Source organism: Olea europaea, chromosome 1, assembly GCF_002742605.1.
Source record: "Olea europaea var. sylvestris chromosome 1, O_europaea_v1, whole genome shotgun sequence".
In the NCBI taxonomy this organism is placed as follows: domain Eukaryota; kingdom Viridiplantae; phylum Streptophyta; class Magnoliopsida; order Lamiales; family Oleaceae; genus Olea; species Olea europaea.
The window spans coordinates 28,672,117-28,691,696 of record NC_036237.1 but is presented as its reverse complement, the minus strand read 5'-3'; the positions used below and the strand labels follow the sequence as shown (position 1 = coordinate 28,691,696).

Here is a 19,580-nt window from a genome sequence, read left to right as displayed (position 1 = left end):
GCCACCTATGATGCCCAGAAAGATGAGATACATTCTTTGGTATATCGTGATTCTTCGCGACAGATAGAACCTCATGAACATTGGAAGCAGGAGTTGCAAAAAGCAACAGATGCGGGACTATCTTCTGCTGATCCCGGTAAGGGCTCTCATACAGATGGACATCCACATCGACCGCAAGTTCAGGGGCATCCTCAACCAATGATAAAGTCTCAAGGAGCAGGACTTCTGCAGCTTGGCCAATTTCATAACCAAATTGAGCTTCAGTCATCACTTCTGAAGCAGCCCTTTGATGCACCCCTCAGTGGGATCCCCGATCCAGGCTCAAACGCCCATTTTGGAAGGGGACCTCATCAACTAGGTCCTCGACCTGGAAGCTTCGAACTGCATTCTGCTCCTCAAGGGCCACCCCAACTGTGCTGGCTCCTGTTTATGTTGATCCACATGGGGGGATAATGGGAAAAGCTCCTCCACTTGGCCCTGAAGTTCGCTTTGGTCCTCATCCAGTTAGGTCAAATGAACCTGAAAGGAGTTCTCTAGGGTGGCTTCATGGAGCTGAACCCATTCCATCGAATACTGGAGCAGGTACTGACTCATCTACATTTCGGTTGCATGATGAAAAATTCAAGGCCTTGGGTGGCGATTGTTCGAATTCCTTTCAGATGGAGACTACTCATCCCCACGACCCAGGTAAGATTGAAAAAATCTCCACAATTTATGGTTAATTTCATTTGGAATATAACCTGCTTTCAAATTTGGAGTTCTTACTTGGCATATATTTCTGGTTGTTGTTCTCATGTGTTTGAATGTGAATGCAGCAGTGAGGCCTTTTGATAGGCGTCATGCTGGTGGTGGTGGTCCACCTTCAAGATTTTTACCTTCCCACCATCCTCCTGCTGGTTTGCTCTCAAATATTGGTAAAGAAAGAGATTTGACACTTCCTTATAATGGCAATAATAAAGGAAGGGTAGGCCCCGGACGTGGGCATCCAGATTTGTTTGCACCCGGCCCTGAATTTGGTGGTGATCACATGACACATTTTCGTCCCCGAAGTCCAGATAGAGAATATCAGGGCATTTCTTCGCGTGGATTTGGAAGCATTTCGACTATTCCTCATGGCCACTCGGCCCTTAATGAGATTGATGGTGTGGAAGCACGTAGAATTGGTGATGGATCCAGATCTTTTAATCTACCTTCAGATCCAGTTGGTTGTGATGGCAGTTTTCCTCACTTGTCTAAGCACATGTGGAGAGGTGACGTGGAGGGTCCAGGGAATTTTAAATTTGGTGAGCATATGGCTCCTGCTCCTCTCCTCAACCATACAAGGGATGACATTTTCGGGCAAGATGTCATGTCGGCCCAAGTTAGGAGAGGTGAATTTTTGGGTCCTCGTAATTTGTCTACTCATTCGCACATGGGTGAGCCTGCTGGTTATGGCCCCGTTTCTAATCTTCCACATCTTGGGGAACCAGGTTTTAGGAGAAACTATTCACTCCAGGTATTTTCTAATTCCGAACCTTTTGCTGTAAATGTTGAATCTGTGGGTTCTCTGCCAGTTCTGAATTCTTCTGATTTGTTGTTTTGCTGAGTTAGGGGATGAACTTTTTGTTATGTTTGCTGTATCTTTTCAGGGTATTGTAGATTCTTTTGATAAATCAAGGAAGAGGAAGTCCATAAGCATGGGGTGGTGCCGTATATGCAGGACTGATTGTGAAATGGTGGAAGGCCTAGACATGCATGCACAAACACTGGAACACCAGAAGATGGCTATGGATCTGGTTATAAGCATCAAACAGCGGAGTAAAAGGAAACCGAAGTAAGTAGCAAGTTTTATATTATACTGGTATACTACTTGTGAAAATCATCAATTTTATCATCACTATGTAGATCATCCGGTCGTGCATCACGTGAGGAGTTGGGGAAGACAAGAAACATTGGTTATGAAGGTCATGGGAACAAGCTCTGAATCCCAATTTACGCTTTTACTGGGAGTGAGCATGTGAGTTTTCTTGTCAGTAAATGATCTGTAGTTTCACTACATCCTAGTGAATTAGGTGATTTGCATTTAAATGTCTCTTGTCCAATTTCAGTATTGTTTATGCTAGTTTCATTGTTTCAGGTTGCTGCCCTGTTTATGAAGATGGTTTTTGGAAGTGAAATTACTGTCGCAGTTAAGTTTGTTTTGTTCTTGACATCTTTATTTCATATTGGACGGTTATATGTCGAATAATTATTCTACTTAAATCTGTACTGCACTTCTTACTTAATTGACTTTTCGTTAAGTCATGGACAAATGTATTTTTTCGTACGGTTCTTGGCATTATTCTCTTTTCATTTAGCACTATTATTTTCCCCCTCCATATATTTGAACTTTTGTTGAATAAATGATAGACTATAGAGTGCACTTGATATGACCCCTTTTTGAGCACCATTTTGGTAAGAAAATGTATTTTGGAATAGTGATTTTTTTGGAGAATGTGTTTAGAAAAGAAGGAAAAGTTTTTTATTCATGTGTAAAATTATTTTATGAAAGAATGTTTAGTTGAAACTGAGTTTTGAAAAAATGGGGGCTAAACATAGGCATAATATGAGTTTCATTGTGAGATTCTCTGACAGAGTGTGCTCTTACTGGAACTTTTTGGGCTTTATTCTGATCTATTTAAGCATTTTTTTGGGAGTGGGTTGATGTGCTTAAAGAAAATTATAAAATAACTTCATGGTGGATTAATCTAGTAATGTTTTTGATTTGCTTGAGAAAAAAATATGGTTGAATGGGCATTTTTTTGGGAGTGGGTTGATGTGCTTAAAGAAAATTATAAAATAACTTCCTGGTGGATTAATCGAGTAATGTTTTTTATTTGCTTGAGAAAAAATGTGGATGAATGGGCATAACAAGTTGTTGAATGTGTATTTATCATCAATCTGACTATCCTATCCTGTTTGTCATGTGCCACATACATAGAAACATATATGTAGTAATATTCTTGCCTAAGCTCAGCATGAAAATTTCTAAATTATGTCGAGTAGATTTGATTTGATCTAACATGTTGCCATGCTAAAATGTCAAGAATGGTATCTATACGCAAAGTTTTATTTTGTCTAGTGTTATTCAAAGAGTATTACTATATCCCTGCTTCAGTCTATGCGTTTGCATTTTCCCTTTGCCATTGATACTAAAAAGTTAGATGCAAAACTAACTAAATGAACTGTGAGGCAGCACATAAACCTTCTCTAACTTGTTTTTGTGATGTGATATATGGACAATTTGAAATGCTTATTAGCCATACGTTCGTTCTTTCCACATTTAATATTCTTGAAGTTAAACTATTAAATTTATTAAGGGAGCATAAGGAGCTTTTTTTGGGATCATCACAAGCACTCTCAAAGATGCTCTAATTCTTTGTGAAGATGAATGTCATGCCTTTCTTTAATAAAGAGCTCTCTTATTGATTTCCATAGAAAATAATTCCAAGGTCATGATGTAACGTCGTATTTTGATGGATGGAGATTCAGAGTTGTACAAGGTCTTGGAGATGGTAAATGTTATACAACAAAAACATTCATATTACAAAATGTGAGAGTTTTATGTAGGTCGACAACCTAATGCAACTCTCGTAACCTGGGCTTGGGTCCAGTTTGGAAGATGAATAGGTGGAGTTAGATTTGAATGTTATAGAATGAAAAATGTCTTGCTATTGATATGCACACTTGGGAACTAAGAAATGCTTTCAGAGCTTCATTATGGTGGTTGTCAGGCTAATATTAAAGTAGTCTACAGTGGATAAAGTGCAGTTTGTGTTGAGACATTATTGCCACCAAATTCTGAGTTGATTGGATATTGGGGCTTTTGTTGTGTGTAGTGCAATTCATCATGTTGAAGTTTTGGTCTTTCACTGTTAATTTGTTCTAGTAGTATCCATCATTTTATTACGCCTTTAATGTCTCCCTTCTTTTTTCATATTCTCGGCAAGCTCTCATTTTTGGGTTAAAGGTGATGGTCAAGTGCTGTATGCTTCCATGTTAATCTGAGATTCTGCCACCGTACCTGTTCCTGGGACTGCTGAATCTGGTGACAGTAAATTTCATTTGATTTTGATCTGCTGTTAGGTTGGCTAGCTCTTACCTTGGAAATTATTCTCAATTTCATTTCCAGTTTCTTTTCTTTTATCTCTGTGCTTCTCATCATTTGGCTTTTTGAAGTCCATCAAGATTTTCACTTGAGTCTAGATGGAGAATTGAGTTTAACTGACTGCAGATGAACTGATTAGAAAGTTAATCTGCTTTTAATTGAATGTTTGATATAAGTATGCAAAGGGTATATTAGTTCGGGTTAACAAGATTGGATTTCGAATGCTACTCATGACGTTACATGCTTTATTTACAAATAAAGGGCATATTCATTAACAGAGATTGGATATTTTAAATGGCGACTATCTACTAATTGCTAAATCAGTAGGTTCTGTGATAGGTTTTTGGGTACTTTTATTTGCTGGAGTTTGATTATGAAAAAGTAGCTGTTGTGGTAGTGCCCGGTTAAAGAATTATCTGGAATTAAATAATTGTTAGAGATTGTCTAAATTTTTTAAACTTTTTTAATTTTTTTTAAGTAGTACCTTATAAAATGGATATTTTGTAACTTGAATCTGGTATTTTACTATTTTGGCTGCTCTTTCATAACAAGTATGGGATTTCATTACTAGTCTAGGAGTCCCATAAAATTAGCAAATATAGAGGGTAGTGACATTAAGTATCATAAGCAAAGTGGAAATCTAGTATTCAATTAGACTTGATGCTGCAAATATCTGAACAACAAGAAACAATGATAATATTTATTCCCGTAAATTTTAGGGCCGTCAATATTAACCACTCCATTTTGTTAATTGCAAAGCTATTGAAAGATTCAAAGCAGCAATATCCTATGGATAGTTATTGTTTACCCTCCCTCTTCCAGTTCTACTGAAATGGTGTCACAGTTAGTAACACTGCATTTTTTTTTTGGTTCATTGAGATAAAATCAATGGTTTCACATCTCCAGAATGCATATGTCTTAGTGGCACCGCTTGATAAGGTCTAGCTATCCATATAAGAGTCTAGGACAATCTATTATATCATGTCTTCTTCAAAAGGAATACATATAAGAAATTATCATGATAAAATGGGTACACATATTTATGCACCCCCTGGCTAAAATTAAATTTCACCGGAATGGATTTACCTGAAAAGAATACTAATCTTGCATACTCTTGGACAAAATTGGCCACTTAATATAGTGAAGAGATTCAAATTTAAGGTAAATAAAATTGAAATATTGTAATGGGTATCCTTTCGTTTCCTAGCTAAGCACAATAGGGCTGGTAGATGTCCAACTAGGTTGAAAAAAACTCTTTAGATGATTCGGCTTGTAGCTCTCTAGGATTTCTGGCCTTATTTTGTTTTACATATGTTATAGGGTTCTAGATACCTTGTCTTGTACTTTTATACTACTTTTTCTTGTTTAGTTAAAAATCTAACGAAAACCAGCTTGTTAAATGCTCTGGAAGTATATAATTGCTGCTGGAAACCTTTAAATTTCAAACTATCAATTTGCTATACAACAGTTAAACCTAAATAAATATGAGACTCTGAGAACTAACTACATAATTGGTGGTCGAGCACGAATTATGAATGAAAGTTATCTAGTTATGATTGCTTAAAAACTTGGTTGAAAACATGAACTTTGGAGTAGTTACAAGCTTTCATGAATTGACTCACATCTTCTGGTAACCTAATGTAATTGTATCAAGATATTGTCCACTGCTAGTTTGAACTATGCTTGGAAAGGTTATTCTATTTGGCTGTGATTATGTAAAATAAAGATTTAGGGTTGCTGGTGTGTTTCTTAAGAAGAGTGTTGGATCACCCAAAAAAAACTTCAATAATATGCAAACTGAAGGAGGTTGTTTATTCCAATTTTTATGGTCCATAAAAGCCTTTTGAATTTGTGTTCTGGATGTCAGTGGCTGAAAGTATTCAACCATGAACGTCTGGTGAAACAGTAGAGCTATAGAAAGTCTTAAATCTTCAATAGTTATCGCCCAAGGATTAAAATCTAAGATGCAACCCGCGATGCCCCATGCAAATCCCTATTTCGGTCAATCGATCAAAGTATAGGGCATCCCTAATAACTATTTTGAGCATATTGGAATGGAAAAACAATGTTTTGGTTTGTAAACGAGGGGCCATAAGGCTCGTATTGGTGGAATGGACTTGGTATACATCATGAGGTTTGTTTTAATTCTTCTATCTCAATAGAGGTGAGTAAAATTGAGTCCACATGGCAGTGACCAATTTTTTCGTAGTGTAATCTTTACACACACCAAAATGGTCAGATACTCTGCCGAAACTGCTTGGCGACTTCTAGCTTTAGAACAGCTTAGGAAACAATTATCCTATCTTTTCGTTATCCGTCTAGGAAATAGATATAGTCGATTAATGTTGGATTTCAGTTCATAAATTTTGAAGGATACATTCCAGGTATCATTTTTAACTTTTATGTTAATAGATTAAGCCCCAATCTCTAACCCTCTTAATGCTTATTTGTAATTTTAAGTTCGAGTTTTGAAGTTAATTTTTTCCGTGGTTGAAATTTCTCTATTATAGATCTTTTCAACTCATCCTGTCTTTCTTTGGGAAGCTAAAGAGATAAAAGCTCAAAGTTAAGCAAAGCTTTGCTCACAAGTCCTTTTGGGGTAAGGATATGTTTGGTTCAATACATTTGTTTTGGTAGCGTATTGTTATGTTAATTTCAGCTTATTGAATTATCCTTTACGACCCTCAGAATATTTTTGAACTGCCTCACACAATTTCTAGTTTTATCGAAACATGAGAAATTATTAGGTTGTTTGTCTGTGAGTTTCCTGGACTTATTGCCATAAGTTAATTAAGTTCGATCTAAGTCGTGTCATATCTACGTTTCTTTAAGCTCACAGCTGAATTTAAAGTCTAATGTCATTGTATGCTCCGTTTGACGTGTGAGGGGTTTATTGCTATTTGAAAGTTTGGAACAGCTGCACCCATATTTGAGAGAAATACTTGAAAAATTAAGTTTGTTGTGTATAATTGGGATTTGCGAAGCACAAAGAACTTTAGATTTTGAAGTGTGACAAGCTGATCAATGAGCTTTCAGATGTTCCGTTTTTAAAAAGACCAGTGCCTATTGCATTTATGCGGAGGCATAAGCTGACTCGACATAAATCAATAATTCGAAAAAATACAAAATATACTCGTAACAAAACATTAAACCAAATATGACAAACAATAACTCAGCAAAATTAATAATCTAATTTGATAAACTTAGTATGGATAATGCTAAATTTGCCATTTTCTTGGTGGTTTATCATTCAAAATTTGCAACTTCACCCTGCTGTGGGGTTCATAAAAATTGATATGTAGGAAGCAAGGACATACTTCTCTTGCTCTATTCTATTCTACAATTCTCATCCAGTTTTAAGCGTATTGTGTTCAAAGTAGTCCAGGAAACCGGAAACCAGTCAATATAAATACTCCATCTTTGTCATATAGTCCATACATCACACTAGATCGATATCATATTCATGGAATAGGGAAACGATGCAGAGCATAGCAATAATGAAAGCTTTGGTCATTTCATATTAACACATATTTGATTCTGGGCCTTGAAATATACCAGAAGGCTAAGACCATTTAAATGGGCAAGACAAACAAGCAAACAGCTTAGTGCCCCCAAGGGCTTAGGCCTTGAGGGGTGTGTGTGTCAGCAAGTTGAGTTACAGGCTGGACAAATGGCACTGAAAGAATAATCTTCAAGGCACTTAATGAAGTCTTATTGTGAGGCTTGCCTAAGACGTAAAATCGGCTGTTTTTTGATAATGGATCCATCATCTCGTTGCTTGAGGAACACTACATTGTTTTTAAGGAGTTTTTTCTTTGCCAAGAGACGTGTTCTGCATTACTTTTGTGGATGACAAATATGGATTGAAATAAGAATGTTAGAGAAAGAGGGTGGAACTGTGGGTTTCTTTAGATTCTTTAGGGCACTTTTCAAAATCAGTGATTAAAATCTGTGAATCCATTCCTTGAGTTGATCTAGTACAGTTGTAGCTCTTCACTTTTTGTACAAGTCTACAATTCTCTTTCTGAATTTCTGTTTGAGAAATAGTTGTTCAGGGGCTTGTCATTTCCTAATTTTCTTTTAATTTCCTTTTGCTCTGTCTTTGATTCAAGTTTTCCATTGCTTCCAATTACTCCGAATTCCAATTGGGTTTGAAGATTGCGATTGAGGAGCTCCTTGTGGATGCAGAATTCAATTCTTTGTTTTTGGTAAGTCTCGTATTAATTCTATTTCACTTGCTTCTAACAATATCCTTAGTCACGAGATATGTCTGGAGAAATAAGATATTACGCTCCTGTTTGATACCGATTAAAATTTGGATTTTAATCTAAGTCAAAATCAACAATTCATTTCAACGACATATTTTATGGGTTTCACAACTTTTTATCGACACATTTCATCAACTTCTATCTAAATTTACAAAAAAATCAGATTTTAATCCCCACCATATAGGGGCTATGTTTTGACAAACCCTGTAATATAGTTTATTGCTGGGCCGGAGATCTTTGTGCAGCTTATTCGTGTGTTGGCTAACTAATTTAAATAATCTAGGGTTTCCATGATGTGCTAGATTCTTAGTTTTGTAGTCCTTCCCCAATGCACTGGTTTCTTCATTGCCCCCAGCTTCTTCAGTTTTTCAACCTTATTTGACCTTTGCCTAAACACTTCATGAGTGTGCTTACCATCTGTAATACACCTATAGCTACCGACACATAAAAAAAAATAATAATAAATAAAAAATAAAAAATAAAAAACGTAGTTTTTTGGTTGGTAGCCGTAAGAAGTTAGGCATCAGGATAAACCATATTGGGTTTGTACTGTGAAGGTCTTGGGCGGTGGGGGTTATTTTGTATTATATTATTGGTATTTTTGAACTTTTGAGAACAGGAATATAAAGGTTTCAAAGGGAGAACTTTCTGAATTATTTTCCAGGCAACCTGTAGGTCAATCTGGTTTTTGGTTTCACTGGTCCTCGCAATTTGGAAAATGTAGTGATAACTTTCTGAAGGATTTTCCATGCAATCTGTTCTTTTTTCCGAAACTTACTCTTAGGAACTCCTATGTTCGAAGCTTAATTTCATAAGAAGAATAAAAAGGGAAAATAGGAAAATAGATACTAGGAATTATACGGCCCATTTGGTAGGGCTTTTTTTGAGACTAAGAAGATGCTTTTGAACATGTTCTGATAATTTTTTTAAATCACTTTTTCTAGCTAGAAGGGTTTTTAGAGGAAGCTAGCCTAAGGTAGCTTGCTCAGAAAATTCTTATACAAGAAGCAAGAGCAGAAGTCTTTGTCAAATGCCCCATTATGTGACAATGAATCACTTTGTTGTTGAGGCACATTTCTTAGAGAATGTGAAATTTTTATTTATTTATTTGGTGTCTTTGTTGTTGAAATTGGCTTGAAATTTTCTTCCCTTGGCATGCCATGAAAATGCAAGCTTTTAGCTACTATTGTAGTATTTCAGCTAGTTTCTTGGAATATCGGAAAATAATGTTCTGAGGGGTGAGTACTTATTATTCAGTAGCCTGCTAACCCTTAGCTTTGGCAAATGATTCTTAAAATGTTTAAGCTACTTGGTGAACTAGGATAATCTTGAATCGTCATAGGACAAGGTTCGGTGTCAGATATGCTGTTTTCATTCAAGGAACGTGCTATGGCTGAAAGAACATCCTCTGGTTTATAAAATGCTCCTCTTTGTGTGTAGAATGCTAATGTACTTTGAAGCGTTCCTTGTTTTGTCTCTGTATGGTTTCAGTAGGATCATCTCGAGGCCTTTTGTCTACAATGTACGGTTTCAGTAGGATCTTCAACCGGCTAAGATCACCAGAATTCCTCAAAGCTCTTGTACTTTATTATTGCCTGTTTCTGTTATGTGGTCGAGTTTTCGTAGTGTTTCATTGTAAGAGTTGCCGCAGGCATATATATTGGCATGACCGAATATGCTTTATATATTTGGTTATTGTAGGAATATGAGTAATTATTTTGACAATGTATTGGTTTTAAAGATAATCATTTATGCAACATATATTAATTTTTAACTAATTATATTCAATAATAATTCAATTTCTTCTATTTGACTCTAATGTAATGGTTAATAGTTGGATTAGTTTTGAAGCATTATATAATTTAGATTTCTAATATTAATTTTTATATCCAAATTATTTAGAATACTTAACGGATACTGATTTTGGTAATTGTATTCCAACTTTAGGCCCCTCGGTTGTAACCAAATTTCATCGATCAAAGGTGGGTTTTTTGTTTTTCTTGTGAAGCAGCAGACCTGAAATTTAGCATTTTTCAAAGTTAGCACTCAACTTTGGAGAAATTAGTGTATAAAAAGTTTGTACACCCGTTTGGTTCTGATTTTTGAGGCCAAAAAATCAAATTTTTTTTATCGTTACTCAACATATCCAGTCGTCATTTTTTATTTTTTCATTCATTGGTGGTATTCACTTTTTTTCTCTTACGGTCAAAAAATTGATTTTTATAATTAGTACCGAATATGCCCTATATATGATTTAATTTATGTTAATAGATTAAGTCCCAATCTTTAACCCTCTTAATGCTTATTTGTAATTTTTTAAGTTCGAGTTTTGAAGTTAATTTTTCCATGGTTGAAAATTTTCAATTATAGATTTTTTCAACTCATCCTATTTGATTCCCATTATTTCTTCATTAAAATGAAAAATATGGCCGTTATCCATCACATTAAATCACTAAATTTGAATTTTTATCTCTTGTGTAGAGTCCATAACAACTATATTTTTCATTCTCATTTTTTCAAAAATGAGAAACAAACGAGGGCTATAAATGGATAAAATTGAGTACTAAATAAGTTGATAATAATTGTGGATCTTTTAAAATGTATAGATAAAAAGTGATTGAAATGTTAATAAATAGTTCATTTACACGAGTCAAATAGGTTAAGGCCATATTTGACTCGCATTATTTGGGGAAAAAAATATTTTTAAACAATAATTTGATATTAATAAAATAATATTATACGTAAATTCAAAAGTTTTATATATTTTTTAATCATACATTCTCCATCAATTTATTATTTCAAAATACATTCTTAAAAAATAACATGGCTCACGCACACTAAATTTGACTCGCATTATTTGGGAAAATAGGTTTAAGGCCGTATTTGACTCGCATTATTTGGGGGGAAAAAATATTTTTAAACAATAATTTGATATTAATAAAATAATATTATATGTAAATTCAAAACTTTTCTTTATTTTTTAATCATATATTCTTCATCAATTCATTATTTCAAAATACATTATTCAAAAATAGCATGGCTCACGCACACTAAATTTAGAGCTTGAGAAATTATTTAAAACTCAGTTTCAAGTGTACAATTTTTATATATAATATTTTGGCGTATAACATTTAGTTACATATTCTTTAAAAAATCACACTTTACAAAATATATTTTATAAAAACTAGGCCTTCTAAAAATTTTAATAGATTTTTGATAACAATAAATGAAATGTGTAATTTAAAAATTGTCCTTGTTTGATTTCCACTATTTTAAAAATCTTTTTCTACGGGATCATTTTAACAACATATTTACATAATAAAATATTTTATATGTAAATTTATATTTTTTTCATATTTTTTAATCACATATACTCTCAAAAAATACTATTCAAAACTTTTTAAAATGAAATTAATTGTCGCCAAACAGTGAACCTCTTAACCTCCTCTCTATGGATAATCATCATCATCGTCATTGTCGTATCATCGTCATTGTCGTATCATCATCATCCGTAGAAAATATACTACAAAATGATGAAAATGGCAATTAATGGTCAAAGCCACAACCAATCTAAACCGTTGGATTTATCCGTTACACACCCTCGAAGTCCTATGCCATCTGTCTCCCATCAATTTGAAAAATTCAAATTTCAAAATTCAAACTCAAAACGTTAGCCGTTGGACATTCAAAAAACCCTATATTTACCCAAATCCCTCTCTCTATATAAATCCTACCATTAACTTCCATTTATCTCTCCTCATTTTAACTCTTCCATTTCTAGGATCTCTATTCTCTCTTTTTCTCTGTAATTCTGAAAAACAAAGAAAAATGCGTGAAATTCTTCATATTCAAGGAGGCCAATGCGGTAACCAGATCGGTGCCAAATTCTGGGAGGTGGTGTGCGCAGAGCACGGGATTGATGCCACCGGACGGTACCATGGGGACACGGATCTCCAGCTCGAGAGGGTTAATGTGTACTATAATGAGGCCAGTTGCGGAAGGTTTGTTCCTCGAGCTGTGCTCATGGATCTGGAACCTGGTACCATGGACAGCGTCCGATCCGGCCCCTATGGCCAGATCTTCAGGCCTGATAACTTTGTTTTCGGTCAGTCTGGGGCTGGAAACAATTGGGCTAAAGGGCATTACACTGAGGGTGCAGAGCTTATTGATTCTGTTCTAGACGTTGTAAGGAAGGAAGCCGAAAATTGCGACTGCCTTCAAGGTATTCGTGTTTTTGTTTCTATCAGATATGATAATGAATTTGTCTTGTACAAATATTTAACGTTTGTATTGGTTCCTAAATCTCTTTTCAAACCCATATAAAATATATGAAAATATGTTTCTGTTCCTTCATATTAAAAACCCATATAAATTATTTGAAAATGTGATTGTGTTCATTTCAGTTCTGGATTACATGCTGTTTGAATCATTGTCTATGAAAAAAATATTTTTTTTGCTATAAATACACTCTTATCCTGTCCATATAAGGAAATTTCACCAGGTGAATTTTACCTATGATTTATGTATGTTAATGTTCTATAGAAATTTTCCTGGATTTTTCCACTTCGCTAGTCTCCATTTTACAGGGTCTTTACAGGCCCTTTCACATGGGACCCATCTCATTAAAAAAATGACCCACCCCCGTGTTGTGAGGAGCTCGTGGGCGTTCTGTGAACCCCCACCCTGGCACCGCAGCAAGGTCCAATTTTCCTTCCACACTTTGATAATTGTGCAAATGGCGCCCACTCTTTTGTGTTTATGCTACTTATGTGGACATATCTTTTGTGAGTATATGCGCTTACGGCTGTGGAATGTGTGGATGCAGGGTTTCAGGTGTGCCATTCATTAGGAGGAGGAACAGGGTCTGGTATGGGGACCCTGTTGATTTCGAAAATAAGGGAGGAGTATCCCGACAGGATGATGCTGACATTCTCGGTGTTCCCATCTCCAAAAGTTTCTGATACTGTTGTCGAGCCTTACAATGCAACATTGTCTGTTCATCAGCTTGTAGAGAATGCTGATGAGTGCATGGTTCTTGACAACGAGGCACTATATGACATTTGCTTTCGAACACTGAAGCTGACAACTCCTAGCTGTAAGTTTTCTTAATTTATGTGTATATAACCAGTTTGTCTTAATTGTAAAGGTGTTAGTATTCGTAAAATGTAGAGTATTTTTAATTGAATTTAATAATTGTTTTGACTTAACAGTTGGTGATCTGAATCATCTGATATCTGCAACCATGTCTGGAGTTACCTGTTGCCTCCGATTCCCTGGCCAGCTCAACTCTGATCTCCGCAAACTTGCTGTAAACCTCATTCCGTTTCCTCGTCTTCACTTCTTCATGGTGGGATTTGCTCCTCTCACCTCACGTGGGTCTCAACAATACCGGGCTCTAACAGTTCCAGAGCTTACTCAACAGATGTGGGATTCAAAGAACATGATGTGTGCCGCTGATCCTCGTCATGGTCGTTATTTGACAGCTTCTGCTATGTTCCGTGGGAAGATGAGCACAAAGGAAGTCGATGAACAGATGTTGAATGTCCAGAACAAAAACTCTTCCTACTTTGTTGAGTGGATTCCAAATAATGTCAAATCAACTGTTTGTGACATTCCACCAACTGGGTTAAAGATGGCATCGACATTCATTGGAAACTCGACTTCAATCCAAGAAATGTTCCGTAGGGTTAGTGAGCAGTTCACAGCTATGTTTAGAAGGAAGGCTTTCTTGCATTGGTACACTGGTGAAGGAATGGATGAGATGGAGTTTACTGAAGCTGAGAGTAACATGAACGATCTGGTGTCCGAATATCAACAGTACCAAGATGCAACAGCCGACGAGGAGGGAGAGTATGACGATGAAGAAGACGAAGTGTACGATGATTGATGCTGAAATGGTGACGGGATATTATTGGGAAACTTGCTTTGTAGTTGTAGAAATAGTTGATTTCTACTGTGGTTGTAACCTCAACTACCAGTTTTCCAGATTTTAGGAAGAAATTAGCAGTGAAAGAAAGTAGTCGCTATCAGCTTACAGAACAATTTATGTGACTGGCTAAAACTTTATCAATATCTTCGAATTTGAATTTCGAATTTCATTCCAGAAATTAATTTTTTTTTCTACGGGGTTTCTTGTGTACAAACTCTAAACCCTGCCTTTATTCCTAATCTAGTGAATCCTACCAAGAAGCCTGGATCCGTCTTGATAAACAGAAGGTCGATCTCTTATTTATTCACAAGCTATCCCAGTTAACCAGTGGGAATCCAACCAATCACCGAATTTTTCTCAAAACCAAAACCATGAACGATTGTGTTTGTTGCATCTTTATACCTGAGACTCCTCAACTTCCTCTCAGGAGCTGTTTGACTGAATACCTTCGTGACAATGAGTAATCTATCGATTCGGCTTCATATGTGCACTACACCAAAGTTTGCTTTTCATCTTTTAGATTGGTGTCAAATTTATTTTCAAGTCAGTAGCAACGATTTTATGTGATAGCCATCATTTATTTTATTTATTGATCGTCGATTAGTGGAATTGGACGGACTTATCTTATTTAGCCCTTGTTTGAGTCCTATTTTTTCAAAACTTATTTTCAACTGCAGATTTTTCAATAAAATAATTATAGACGTATTACAAAAAAAATTTCTTACTTTTTTAACTACACATTCTCCAAAAAACTACTATTACATAGTGCATTTTATCCCAAAAAATGGGAATCAAACGGGGGCTTAAATCAAATTAAAATATATCTTTTTCAAGAAAAAGTAGGAGGGAGATATTAATTCTTGAATCATTGATCCCAACAGTGAAATTAATAATCTATAACCGTTAATTGGTAAATTAAAGCATAATTACTCGATTAAAATTATATTAAAGGGTAGTTATCACTTTGGGAAAAATTGAAGCACATTTCAGCATTGATACAGAGTAAAAGTTTACCCAAAAATAATTTATTTTAAAACTAGGGGTAACGCTATTAGGCAGCGACCACTTGGGAAGCTGAAGAGAAGAAAAAAGTGCGACGTAGTGTGAAAATGGCGGCTGTCCTCATGAACAGAGCATCGGCACTGGAAAGAATGGCTAACCATTTTAGGCTCTCATTCAACCTTTTCCGTAACTCTAGTACCACCGCTTCCACGGCAAGTCCGCCGGCGGCGGCGGCGGCGGCGGCTGAGGGTCGAGCAAACAAGTCGAAGCGAAAGAAGAAGAAAAACCTATTTGAGGTGGCCCAGTTTTTGCCCAATTGGGGCCTCGGTTATCACGTGGCTAAAACCCACTGGACTGGCATATCGTATCAGATTACAAAAATCAACCTGTACAAAGTATAGCCTTTTATCCTTTTCACATATGCAAACTTATATGTTTATGTGTGAATATAACTATATATATGTGTGTGTTTCTGTAGGAATGTGTCAAACGGACTATTTTTGTATAGCTAGGTTTTAAGGGTTTTCGTTGGGTTTTTGCAGGATGGAAGGCACGGAAAAGCTTGGGGGATTGTTCACAAAGATGGTACCTTTTCCTTTTTCTTTGTTCTTTTTTTTTTATTATTTTTCCCTAGCCTTAAATTACTGGTTTCGTTTTGGCTTCTTTTGTATGCTTTATCTGTCATTATTCTCAGTTCGGTTCTGAGAAAAATGTTCAACATTTCCGGAGGATGAATTGTTTCGAATTTATTTAATGTTTTTACTTCTATTTATTGATACATGAGATTTGAGAATAAGAGGGATTTTAAGCATTTGAGTGATAAATAGATACACGCTGAATCTGCAGCTTTATGACAGTTGAAAACTTACTTAATATTAAATAGGGATTTTAATACATGGTTTTGACTGACAAGTACTATTCCGATCAATGAGGGCATTGCCTCTTTCTTGGAAGCACTCGTATGTCCTACAATCTTGGTTTTGCTTAATTTATTTATATGACCCATTTACCGCAATGGTGATATTTCACTTTGTTCGATAGCCAATATGTACATTTTCAACTATAAGTCATATTCTTCTGCTTAGTAGTAAAATGGGTAAAACAAGTGCCCAAAGATTTCAAGCTAGGATAGATAGAGAACTATTTCCTTCATAAAGAGTAAAGTATTAATTCTTTGAAGCATCTAATATGAGGTTGAATTAACAGAGAGGCATACGAAGTTCAGGTGCTAGTTATTTAAGTGCTGTTGTCAATTTGAGATGGCTATTATCTCTTCTTCCCGCACTATGTTCTACGAAAGATGAAGAAAACAAGAAACACATTTTGGATTTATTTATTTATTTATTTGTTTATTTGAGGTGCCCACCAATCAAATTTACAAATTTCTCAACTATAATTATATTATGAAAACTGAAAAAACAAGGGATAAATCTTAAACTTTTCCATTATTTATATTTGGATTTTCATTTCCTTTGTAAAGAAACGAGGTATAAATCTTAAAATTTCCCATAAGACTGGTTGTCGAAGTCGTGATTTGTTGTACAGCTTCTATGATGATGTGCTGAGGTATTGAATCACTTTAGTTTTATGTAAAATAAGTGGCAGGAATTATGGAAGATTACTAGCTAAGCATAGATACAGAACAATATCTAATTCTTTTGAAGTGCAGATAACATAGTGTAGATGTCCCCAAGCTTATTTACAAGTCAGATGAGTCTTCTACTGCATGACTATGATATCCCTTCTCTTGATACTTAGCGTATTGGTGGAGAAGTGTGAACTTGCAAAACAAAAATTAAATTCAATATTTTCTTGAAAATAGTTCAATATTAGAAAATTGAAAAGGAAATACTGTATATTAAAAGTTTTCCCTAATGTATGTTTGAATTACTGCCTCCTTTGTTGTCTGTTGGAACCAAACACGGAAAAACATTTACCTAATATTTTGCCCTTTTTTCCTCATTGATTTCCTTGATCCAAACTAGGCTGAATGTCTTGGTTATTGTATGGTCCTTATTATTCCTCTGTCAGAGGTAGGAAATAAATTTTAGTGTAATGAATGCCGCAGAATGGTGATAAGAAGATAAATAAGATTGCCAAAAATATCAGATGCAGATTCTCGTAAGTTATGCTCACAATGGAAGTACTAAACACACAACATATAAATTGTGGGAATATGATCACATCATTTTTCTTTTCTATATTGGAGTTATCACTTATCACATGCAATATCATTGTATAACTTGAAGGATGCTTATTCAAAACTTGCTAGTTACCCTTTCCATAGACATCAACTGGTATGTCTCATAGTTGTGTTGGACTAGCTACCCCAGAGAATTATCACATTTATAGGTGTGAAACGTTGGCGATAAGAAGGGACAAATCATTCATAGAACAGAGGAAGACAAATTGTGGGAAGTTGCAACTGTTCTTTTGATTTCTGTGGTGAGGAGCTGAGGCATTGAGTAAAGGTTTAAGAAATGGGTGAGACTAGTGCCAGACAATTGTGAGCTAGGACAGATGGAGAACAACCGTCCATTTAAATGGAAAAGTAATTTAATTCTTTGAAGCATTCCACATGAGGTTAACTTAGTAAAGCGGCCCATGAAGCTCATTTACACATTCTAATTAGCTAAAAGTTCATTTACACGTCTAGTTAGCTAAATCTTATTGCCAGTTTGAGATGACTAATATATCTTCATTCCGTAATTTAGGGTGTAGTATTTCTGTGATGATGTGCTCTGAGATATCGAGGAATATAAGGTTTATGCAAATGAGTGCGAGGAATGCCATAAGATGGCGAGTTGGTTGTTATGTGTTGGTGCATATTAATTCAGTTGTGTTTACATAACTATCATTAGTCAAAACTGATATATTGATATTAGGAAAGGGAATTTGAGTTAATGTTAAAATTGGTGGGGTTAATGGTACAAGAAGTCACAATGTTGAGTTTCTTCAGAGTTTGGATTCCAGTGTAGGACGAGAAAGCAACATGTGGACTGGATAAAACTAAGGGGTAATTTCATTTGTATTTTCAATAAATGTTTCATGAAATGTGTCCTAAGACCCTAGAGTTGAATCCTTTGTACTACAGGCCATGCCAAAATCATAATAATGAGACGACTTATTTAGCGCCTGTTAGTTTCCTATTTCAATATGTTTTTTCGGACCGTTGGCAATGCAACAGCCGTCTCCAAATTAAAGAAAATTACATGAAAAGTATCCTAAGTAATTCTTAAGCAAGTCCTGAAATCAAACAGTTGAATAAAACCAAGCTATCCTACTAAGTTCCTACCGCTCCTCTGCTCTCCTTGGTGCAAGAAATCATTAAATTTGCAGCTTTTTGTAGTTCAAACACCTAAAAGTCGAGACTTTGTCAATGCTTTCTGCTCTTGTTCATTATGCATTCATGGCTTCGGATTTGTCTTTTCTTATCCCAATAAGAAAGCTCAATATTTTATGAAATGAATATGTTATGCAGGCATGTCAGCTGCAGATGCACCCAAGAAAATAAGCGGTGTTCACAAGCGTTGCTGGAGGTACATACCAAACTCAACGAAAGCAGAATAAAGTACCCCAAAACCAGATGTTCAAGCTGCTTGATATTCTATTTGTTTTGAGCCACCAGTTTGGACAATCTTCTTTATGATATCCGTTCTTTTGCAGTTGAAGTTATAATCAAATTGAATGTGCAGGAGTGGTATTGGGAAACTTTAATTTCTCTGCATCTTTATTGAATTTGTTCATGTCATCCAATTAAATGGAGATTTTGTTATCACCCAATCAGTTGTCTTGTTAACTTCTCGGCATTAGATTTATTGGGACAATGATGAAAGTCCAACTCTACTATAAATTTTTGGCTGTCTTTCGGCTTGTCATTGGTTTGCCATAGGATTAAAAAGATAGCGTTTCTGAACTTCTAGCAAAATTTTATGCTCGAGTAACATGCAGTTTTCTACTACTCTGCCAAGGCGTGCCATAGAAACTCATTATGTTGGATGAAGGCGGATAGATGTGATTAATAAAATCTTGTTTGGCATCACTTGACTCATAATTGAAGTGGTCTAGTGTGATCTCATGCTCGGTCATCATTAAGTCGATGAGCGGGAGATCAAAACAATATAATTCCTACTTGAAAAAGTGGAGACAATACCTCTTGTTACAAATTGAGTTTCAAAGACATTTTTATCAGTCACATTTTCAGATTTTCTCCTTCAAATTGAATGCCTCTTCAAGCTTCATGGGCGAAAACCAT

At 35.5% G+C, this 19,580-nt stretch overlaps 3 protein-coding genes across 7 annotated transcripts; all 3 read left to right on the top strand.

The window, feature by feature from the left end:
• The first annotated feature begins 430 nt into the window (after positions 1 to 430).
• Positions 431 to 10,169, top strand: LOC111399987. Of its 5 annotated transcripts, none has more exons than XM_023027483.1 (7): positions 431 to 687; positions 816 to 1,495; positions 1,629 to 1,813; positions 1,885 to 1,996; positions 2,117 to 6,725; positions 8,239 to 8,334; positions 9,886 to 10,169. In XM_023027483.1, the coding sequence occupies exons 1-4, from the start codon at positions 453 to 455 to the stop codon at positions 1,961 to 1,963; spliced, it is 1,179 nt and encodes a 392-aa protein (XP_022883251.1). In that variant the 5' UTR covers positions 431 to 452; the 3' UTR covers positions 1,964 to 1,996; positions 2,117 to 6,725; positions 8,239 to 8,334; positions 9,886 to 10,169. The 5 variants fall into 5 exon arrangements, with proteins under 5 accessions (XP_022883251.1, XP_022883246.1, XP_022883241.1 ...); XM_023027478.1 differs by having other exon boundaries at positions 9,716 to 10,169; XM_023027473.1 differs by having other exon boundaries at positions 2,117 to 4,104; positions 6,637 to 6,725; positions 8,239 to 10,168.
• A 1,960-nt stretch (positions 10,170 to 12,129) lies between these two features.
• On the top strand, positions 12,130 to 14,517 carry LOC111399979 (tubulin beta-2 chain). Its single transcript, XM_023027461.1, has 3 exons — positions 12,130 to 12,616; positions 13,220 to 13,489; positions 13,605 to 14,517. Exons 1-3 carry the CDS (start codon positions 12,223 to 12,225, stop codon positions 14,279 to 14,281), a joined length of 1,341 nt encoding a protein of 446 aa, XP_022883229.1. The 5' UTR covers positions 12,130 to 12,222; the 3' UTR covers positions 14,282 to 14,517.
• Positions 14,518 to 15,337: 820 nt separating this feature from the next.
• Positions 15,338 to 19,241, top strand: LOC111399973. The gene is made up of 3 exons (XM_023027455.1): positions 15,338 to 15,720; positions 15,868 to 15,910; positions 18,807 to 19,241. Exons 1-3 carry the CDS (start codon positions 15,433 to 15,435, stop codon positions 18,893 to 18,895), a joined length of 420 nt encoding a protein of 139 aa, XP_022883223.1. The 5' UTR covers positions 15,338 to 15,432; the 3' UTR covers positions 18,896 to 19,241.
• Positions 19,242 to 19,580: the final 339 nt, after the last annotated feature.